This window comes from Pteropus medius, unplaced genomic scaffold (assembly GCF_902729225.1).
Source record: "Pteropus medius unplaced genomic scaffold, Ma_sr-lr_union100, whole genome shotgun sequence".
In the NCBI taxonomy this organism is placed as follows: Eukaryota; Metazoa; Chordata; class Mammalia; order Chiroptera; family Pteropodidae; genus Pteropus; species Pteropus medius.
Window position 1 is genome coordinate 754716 of NW_024347791.1, and position 7574 is coordinate 762289.

The following is a 7574-nucleotide window of genomic DNA, read 5'->3' on the forward strand; positions in this document are numbered from 1 at the left end:
TCTAGAGCATCCAGTTGAGTGTAGGGGCTGTAGGTTTGGGGAAAAGGGCTGATGCAGAGTCAGGAAGAACCAAGAAAAATCTTGGAAACCATAGAAACTGAGAGCAGAGGCCTCAGAGATGGAGAAGGAGGTTCCACTGAGCAGACAAAGACAGCAGTGGATTTGAATCCAACCTCTGCCAAACACCAGCTGTGTGACCTTAGGCAAATCACTAAACCTCTCTGATTCTTGACTTTTTTTCCATCTGTAAAATGGAACAAGTTATATTGACCTTGCAAAGCTATTTTGATAATCGGATTGAAGAATGTAGCTCCATATAACATACATAGTAAGTGCTTAATAAGTATTTGCTGCATTAGCTGCTAGTATTAACTCAGGACAGGACTTGGAAGAGAGAAGGGGCTTGGTGAAGGGTGGTGGAAGAAGCCGGGCTTAGAAGCTGCTCGTGAAGAGATGGGCAGAGAGAGGGCCTGCCCTCCCACTAGACTGACTGTGGTCAGGGTCTGGCTAAGCTGTATTGACCCATTTTCATCATCCAGGGGTGTCCATTGGGCTGGAGCCCCAGCTCAGCCGCTGCTCCTCACAGGGCTCCTGGCGTTGGCCCCACACCCTAGTAGGGTTCTGCCCTAGGGGGAGAGGAATAACAGACAGACGGACACCCTGCAGGGTGGAGACGGACAAGGTTTATTCCGGTCCTCGGGCAGTCAGGGCTGGTCCAGCCTTCCCGCCACGGGCAGGCTCCTCCCCGGGTTCTCCGCCCCAGCCGCCACCCGCCGGCAGCCTCCCGCGAGGCCGTGCGTCCCCGGGGCAGCCCGTAGGGTTCGAGGATGCCGGGCGGATGCGACGTAGGGAGCGACGGGCGCCCGGCGGGCAGCAGGCGCGGTGGCGCCGGCGGCGGCTGCAGGGCCACAGGCGGCGGAGGCGCGCGCGGAAGTGGCGCGAGGCGAGCGCGTAGACCAGAGGGTTGAGGCAGGAGTTGGCGTAGGCGAGGCAGTGCGAGGCCAGGCGGCAGGCGTAGGTGGCCGGGCTGAAGGCGAAGCGGCCGTACCAGAAGCAGAGGATGAGCGTGTGGTGCGGGCCCCAGCAGAGCGCGTAGAGCATCGCCACCGCCAGCATGGCGCGCCCCGCGCGGCCCGTGGCCCTCCGCCGGGCCTCTGCCGCCGCCGCGCCCGCGGGGCCCACGGCCGCCCACAGGAAGCGCAGCGTGCGCGCGTAGGCCAGGCTCACCACGGCCACCGGCAGCAGGTAGCCGGCAGCGAAGGTGGCCACGTCGAGGGCGCGCCGGCGCGCGTCCTCCCAGGCCGGCACGCAGAGCTCGAGCGCGCCGTAGCGCACGGTGCCGTAGTAGCTGAGGTAGGGCGCCGAGAAGAGCGCCGCCAACAGCCAGACCAGGCCCACCGCGGCGCGGGCGTTGCGCGGGGTGCGCAGGGCCCGCGAGCGCAGCGGGTGCCGCACGGCCAGGTACCTGCGGGCGGTTGCTGGATCAGAGGGTGTCCGGCCGGCAGACATGCATCCGCACCCCCATGGAGACGCTTCTCCCAGGACCCAGGGACTAGCAGCCTTGATTTCTGCATCTGAACAGTGAGGGTGACTGCGTGACCTGCCTCCCAGACTCGTGGTGATTAAAGGAATTAATACTGAAGGGCATAGAGCAATGTCTGGCATTTAGCACGGAGGGGTCGGAGGCACACAGGTGACTTGGCCAAGGTCATCGGCTAGAGAGTGAGCCTGGATTTGACCCCAAGCTTCAAGCCACGAAAGCAGGTAAGATGACCACAACCTGGGCCAGGTATGAGCGGTAATAAAATACCTGAATTTATTCATGTGTTCCTTTTGCTATTCATTTCACACTCATAGAGCACCTACTGTTTGCCAGGCCCTGTGCTGACACTTGAGACACAAAGATGTCCTAGGGAAGCTCACAGTGGAGTTGCGGGGATGGCAGGATGGTCCCCTCAAGCATACCCTGCAGGTCCCGAGATTGGACGATGGGGGCCAAAGAGCTTTTCCTCTTCTCCCTCTCATCTCCTTTTTGGGTATCCCATTCTCTCTCCTCTAAGGCCAGTGAGCATCTGTTCAGGTCTTTCCTCCCCAGCCCAGACCCAGCCAGGTCCCAGCACAGCGCACCTGTCCACTGAGACAGCAGCCAGTGTGAAGCTGCTGGCATACATGGTGAGGTAGATGAGCAGGTGCACAGCCTTACAGACGAGGGCCCCAAAGAGCCAGGCATCCAGTGTATAGATGGCAGCTTGGAAAGGCACACAGCACAGGATGAAGCAGAGGTCAGCCACTGCCAGGTTGAGGATGAAAAGATCCGTAGTGCTGCCTGGCTCCTGCCAGGCACTTGGGCCAGGCTGCAGCAGCACCGCCAGCACCAGCCCATTGCCCACTGTGCCCAAGAGGAAGATGAGGGCAAAGACCACAGGCACTACCACAGCTCCCACACTTCCTGGGCTGTCTAGTGAAATGTTCTGGGCATCAGCCATCTCTGCATCAGACGGTTACCTGGGGAAGAGAAGCTGGAGTCCTCAGGCAGGAGCCCCGAGCTCTGGTCACTAGACTTAGGGGTCTAGTTCCTCCAGCCTGAGCCTGGGTGAGTCTCCTGGGCTAGAAGCTCATGAGGGTGGGAATTGGGGACACAGCCAAAAGTTATCACTGAGACCCACTGTATAAGCTCCTGGCACAGTCACATTGGTGTCTGAGGTGTTCCTCAGTTTCCTAGGGAACATGTCCATAGCTTAAGGCATGAAGGATAATTAGGGAGTCGATGGACACCTCTAACCAATGATGCAGGTAGACACAGGCAGAATGGGGTGAGGACATGGCAGATGGGGGGATGGGCAACTCCAACCCCAGGAGCTGGCATATTTCTCAGTGGGGATCTGAAGCTCAAGCAAGACTCGGACATGGGTAGGTCAGCAAAACATGGGTGACATCCCCGCGTCACTGGAGAATCATTTAGTGAGCCCCACAGTGGCACATCTGGGAAAACCATATAGGTCACTGCCCTCCTTTTGCACACAAGGAAATCAAAGCTCAGAGAGGGAGTATGGGAGGCTAATGATCACATTTTTAGTGGCAAATCTGGGGCTGTTGCCATCCTAGTACTCTGACACCCAGGCTAGGGCGCTCATCTGAGTCTGTAACAGGTGGTGCCTCTGACCTGTGTGCGTGTGTGTGTGTGCATTTGTGCAAGCTGTGCCCACCCTCACTCCTGTCCCATCCTCAGCCAACATCGGCTACTACCTGTGGATTTCCCTGAAGCTTGAGATCTCTGGAAGGGGGGTGGGTGGGACAAATGAAAGGCAATAGGGACAGGCAGGGGAGAGGGATGGGATATTTTGCCCACCCCAGCATCCACCATGCAGCAGATCCCCTGAAGCACAGTATGGGCAATGCCTACCTTGACCCTGGGCGCTGGGCTGCTGCTTGATCCTGGGTGAACCAGCCTGGCTGAAGCTACCTCCTGGCTCAGTGGCTGCCCCTGGGTGCCTCCCTCCAGATAGAGGTCTGCCTCTCACTTCTCCCTCTTTAAAGCTCCTCCTCTTCTGAGCCAGACTTGGGCAGTCTCTCCGGAGTGCCCAATGACCACCTACTCCTCAGTCCTTGGTTTCCCACGGGTGGCATGCTCTTTTGCCTGGCTCTTCCTTGCCTTTCTGCATTGCTTCTGCCTCTTTCTGCTGTAACCCATTGATTTCGCTGAGATTGGCTTTGTAGTTAACCCCTCCATGCCCAGGGCCCAGCCCATCCTTGGTACTCCCATCTCCTCTGGCCCTGCCTGATGAGTCTACTCCCTCTCCTTCCCCTTCCCTGCTCCAATCTAAGCTCACAAAGGATTCCTAGTTTTGAATGAGGTGTCCTAGGCTAGGAAACCAGAATGAGTCCCTTGTCTACAGACCTCAGATAGGACTCCTACCCCAGGCCCTGTGAACCCTGAGACCCATCAGCTTCCCTAAGCTTAGTCCAGGGGTTCAGTCTGGCCAGAGACTAGAGCGTTTATGTGCCCATCCAGAGTCTGGCTTTAGCCTAAGGGCAATGGGGAACTAGTGAAGGTTCTAGAGCAGGGATATGACCTGCCCATTTATTTTGTAATTAGTTTATGGCCTGGGGTGAGAACAGACAGGGAATGATTTAATGAGTGACCCATTAGGAGCCCCTTATCTAGGCAAAAGCCAGAGGTTAACAGGTCTTGATGAGTGGCTGGTTCGGTCAGCAGTCTGGCCTGGTCTCTTGGAGGAGTGGGTCGTATGTCCCAATGCTTTCGGAGGGTTAGAGACTAGCACCTGAAGAGCATTAGATTTAGCAAAGAGGAGGCTGTTGGTAAACCTGACAAGTGTACTGAGGGCAGAAGGCAGTCTGCAAGGAGTTAAAAGAGAGAGAAAGGGTAGTTGGGACTGTGTGTGGAGTCCTTCTAGAAGCTGGAATGTCAAGGGGAAGTCTGGGAAAGTGGAGAGAAAAGTCTGAGGAGATGCTGATAAAGCCAGGACTTGCATTCAAGGCCTGATGGGCTGGGGAAGATGCTTCAGAACTGGCTCCTCCAGGCCCCTGGGATTTCTATCAGAACTCAGAGGTGCTTCTCTAACGCCTGATGTCGCTCATCCTAGGTGCAGAGAATCCTCAAATTCTGGGAAGCAGACTCATTGAACTGAGGATGTTGGGAATCATACCTTGACTCTCCAAACCTGAATTTAGAGTTCTCGAACTTTAATTAAGGAATTAGAATTGATTCGTATGATCACTGAAGGACAGAACTGTAGAATTCTAGACTGTGTGGTGAGATTTTAGAATCATTGATGCTAGAGGCCCACACCTACCCTGCATGAAAGGCACCGACAGACTCCCAGAAGCCTGGACTCACAAACGTGGCATGCCTGCACCCTGAAAGCCCCTGAGATCCCTGACACACTATCCTCCCTCCCCTTGGGGGGCCCCCGCTCTCTCCGGGCTGGCTCTGGGTAGGCTGTGGCAGTACTCAGGCAAAGAGTTCCTGGCAGTGGCATGGCTGAGCAGCTGATATGATAGCAGAGGCTGAGGGAAGGAGGGGAGGATGGAGGCGACTACAGAGGGCCCCATCATGGGGCAGGCAGGAAGGGCACATCATCATGCCCAAGCTTCAGTGCACCCCTGGCACTACTTCCTACTCTTGCTCCAAATGCTGCTCCTGACTGCCGTGGCATGAACTCTGAGCCTAATGCAGAGGGCGGAGGACGTATACAGCGTGTTCTGGAAGCAGCCCCTGAAGCCCCAAGTCCTGCAGTACACAGAAGTACAGGTGACCCCCAAGCCCTGCAGGGCACTACAGCCTGTAGCAGGTGTGTGGTGGTGACTACCAGTATGCGCCCAAGCCAAAGCATGTGTGCCCAGAGCTGCTGCTACTGCACCTGCTGCGGGCCCTACGACCCCCTCTGGATGATGCCCTCTGGATGGTGGCAGGCCCTAGCCGGCGTAGCTCCACATGCTGGTTGACCATGTGGTGCATTACTGTCGTCAGCTGGCCCAGTATATCTCAACGCTGGCACTGCTCACGCTGTCCGCTGGGGAGCACACCAGCTGCAGAACCTGGGAGCTGCAGGAGGAGGCAGTGCACACTCTGTGCCACTGGCTAGTGAATCTGGGCCTGTGTTCTGGCCCCACTCATACGCCACACTGACTGCAGTGTAACCCTACACAGCTGCTTTTGGCCACCGCTTATGATCTTCCAGGCTGCACAGACCATGCATATCAAGCTGCTGCTTGGGCCTTGGGCTGGCACCAGGTGCCCTATCCTGTGGTGGCGGCATGTAAGTGTTTCTGCCACTGATGTGACCACAGCAGCCCTTCCCCTAGCTGCACCCCGCTAGCACCCCAAGTTCCTCAACCCCAGCCTCAACCTCCTCCAGATCACAGGCTAGGAATCCCAGAATCCTAGTGTTAAGATCCTGCAGGATTGAACTGGAGCTGGCCCAGATGGTCCATCCCAAGTCCAGGCTAAGGGGAAGGCTGGGGGTGTGGGGTGCTAGAACCCTGATTGTTAATGAAGGGACTTTTCATACTTCCTGCTCTACTCCAACCAAACTACGAGATTCCCAAGGCCACATTATGAATTGTGGTGACTCAGAAGCCATCCCCAAATCCCACCAGGTGCCCAAAGGCTGAGCAGGGAAGGAAATGGAGAAAGGCCCAGGGGTAGTGACTGTGGGGAGGGGTATAATCTCCAGTAGGGGTGCAGTGAGCCCTTGTGGAGGACAAAGGTAGATGGGGCTTTGGCAGTCAATCTGCCTTCCTGGCCTTGCCAGCCCAGTCCAAGGCCTGGAGTCTGGAGCGGGTGGGGCGATAGTGGCCAGAGCCTGAGTTCGCTGTGCCCCCTGGTGGCTGATCATCAGGCCAGTAGGCCATGGGATGAGAGAGATGGAAGGGCCCCCAGATATGGGCAGAACACCCATTCTTGGTACAGTGGCACACATAGGGGATGGGGCCTGCTCAAGGCCACAGGGTCAAGGACAGGTAGGCTATAACACAGGGTTCCAGATTGTCAGGTGCCTCTCCAATAGTGACCCACATTTGTTCCTTGGGGGTCCGAACTCTCTGCCTCTCCTCCCAAATATGGATTTGGGTGTCCAGCCTTTTCTTATCTGGGCAGCTATAGGCCATCCTTTGGACAGGGAGGAGAGGACAAGGTGTCCACCAAAGCTAGACTCTGGAGGCTGGGGAGTAGCGGGTGGCTGGCATGGGAAAGGGTCTGCAGGAGTGATGCTCAGCTGCTCTCGAAAGCAGCACAGAATCCAGCTGAGCCGGACAGCGGCCCCTGCTATCTTCCCCCAGCTGCCTGGGTCCATCTTAGTTGGGGGTAGGTGGTCAGTTCTGAAGTCTATTACAGTCCTCAGGAGACTGCCCGCAGAGCCTCAGCTCCTGCCTGCGTCTTCAACCAGTCACAGAGCAGGTCAGCCTGCTCAGGGAGAATAAAGCAGACCAACGTGATATAGCCAGTTTCCACGCCGTCGCTTCACACTCACAGCAACAAGCACAGGCCTTGCCCCAGCCCAACCCCAGGACTTTGACAGAGCTCAGAGCCTCTGGCCTGGGCTATCAAAGGCCCCCTTTGTCACTATGGAGGGAGGGGGACGTTAGCTCTGCTTGTCACTACCCAGGGCTCATGGCAGTGCCCCGTGCAGCCACCCCACCTCCACGAAGGCCTCCACACAGCGGTCGATGTCCTCCTCACTATGCACTGCTGAGAGCTGTACTCGGATCCTGGCCTTGCCCTTGGGAACCACTGGGTAGCTGAACCCAATGACGAAGATGCCTGAGAAGATAGAGAAAGTCAGCCTGGGCCTCACCAGGCCAGGCAGGCTCTGGAGCATGACACACAGCCCCTACTTTCCTGAGGATCACAGTGGGCAAGGGAGCTGCACAAGGTGTCTTACATGGGACTGCCACATGGCCTGGAGTTTTTAAGCTTGGACAGGTGCTCTAAGAAGGTAGTAGGGTGGGGATAAGGGAAAATACTGTCTAGGGGTTCCCCCCTCTTTTCTCTACAGCCGGTACTCTTGTCCTGGCCCGCTTACCTCTCTTTAGCATGTCATCTGCCATACAAG

At 56.8% G+C, this 7574-nt stretch overlaps 1 protein-coding gene across 4 annotated transcripts; it reads right to left on the reverse strand.

Annotated features, from left to right (window-relative positions):
- Positions 1-673: 673 nt before the first annotated feature.
- On the reverse strand, positions 674-7574 carry GALR3 (galanin receptor 3). Of its 4 annotated transcripts, none has more exons than XM_039877730.1 (4): positions 7545-7574; positions 3404-3680; positions 2128-2505; positions 674-1465 (listed from the first exon to the last, which is right to left on the reverse strand). In XM_039877730.1, the coding sequence occupies exons 3-4, from the start codon at positions 2484-2486 to the stop codon at positions 685-687; spliced, it is 1140 nt and encodes a 379-aa protein (XP_039733664.1). In that variant the 5' UTR covers positions 2487-2505; positions 3404-3680; positions 7545-7574; the 3' UTR covers positions 674-684. The 4 variants fall into 4 exon arrangements, with proteins under 4 accessions (XP_039733664.1, XP_039733666.1, XP_039733667.1 ...); XM_039877732.1 differs by lacking the exon at positions 7545-7574 and adding an exon at positions 7161-7176 and having other exon boundaries at positions 3404-3496; XM_039877733.1 differs by lacking the exons at positions 3404-3680; positions 7545-7574 and adding an exon at positions 7161-7275.

Excerpts from the sequence above, each read along its gene's own strand:
- GALR3 (XM_039877730.1), bottom strand. The coding sequence starts at position 2,486 with ATGGCTGATGCCCAGAACATTTCACTAGACAGCCCAGGAAGTGTGGGA. Across the intron at positions 1,466-2,127 it reads GCTGCTGTCTCAGTGGACAG|GTACCTGGCCGTGCGGCACC; the intron begins GTGCGCTGTGCT and ends AACCGCCCGCAG.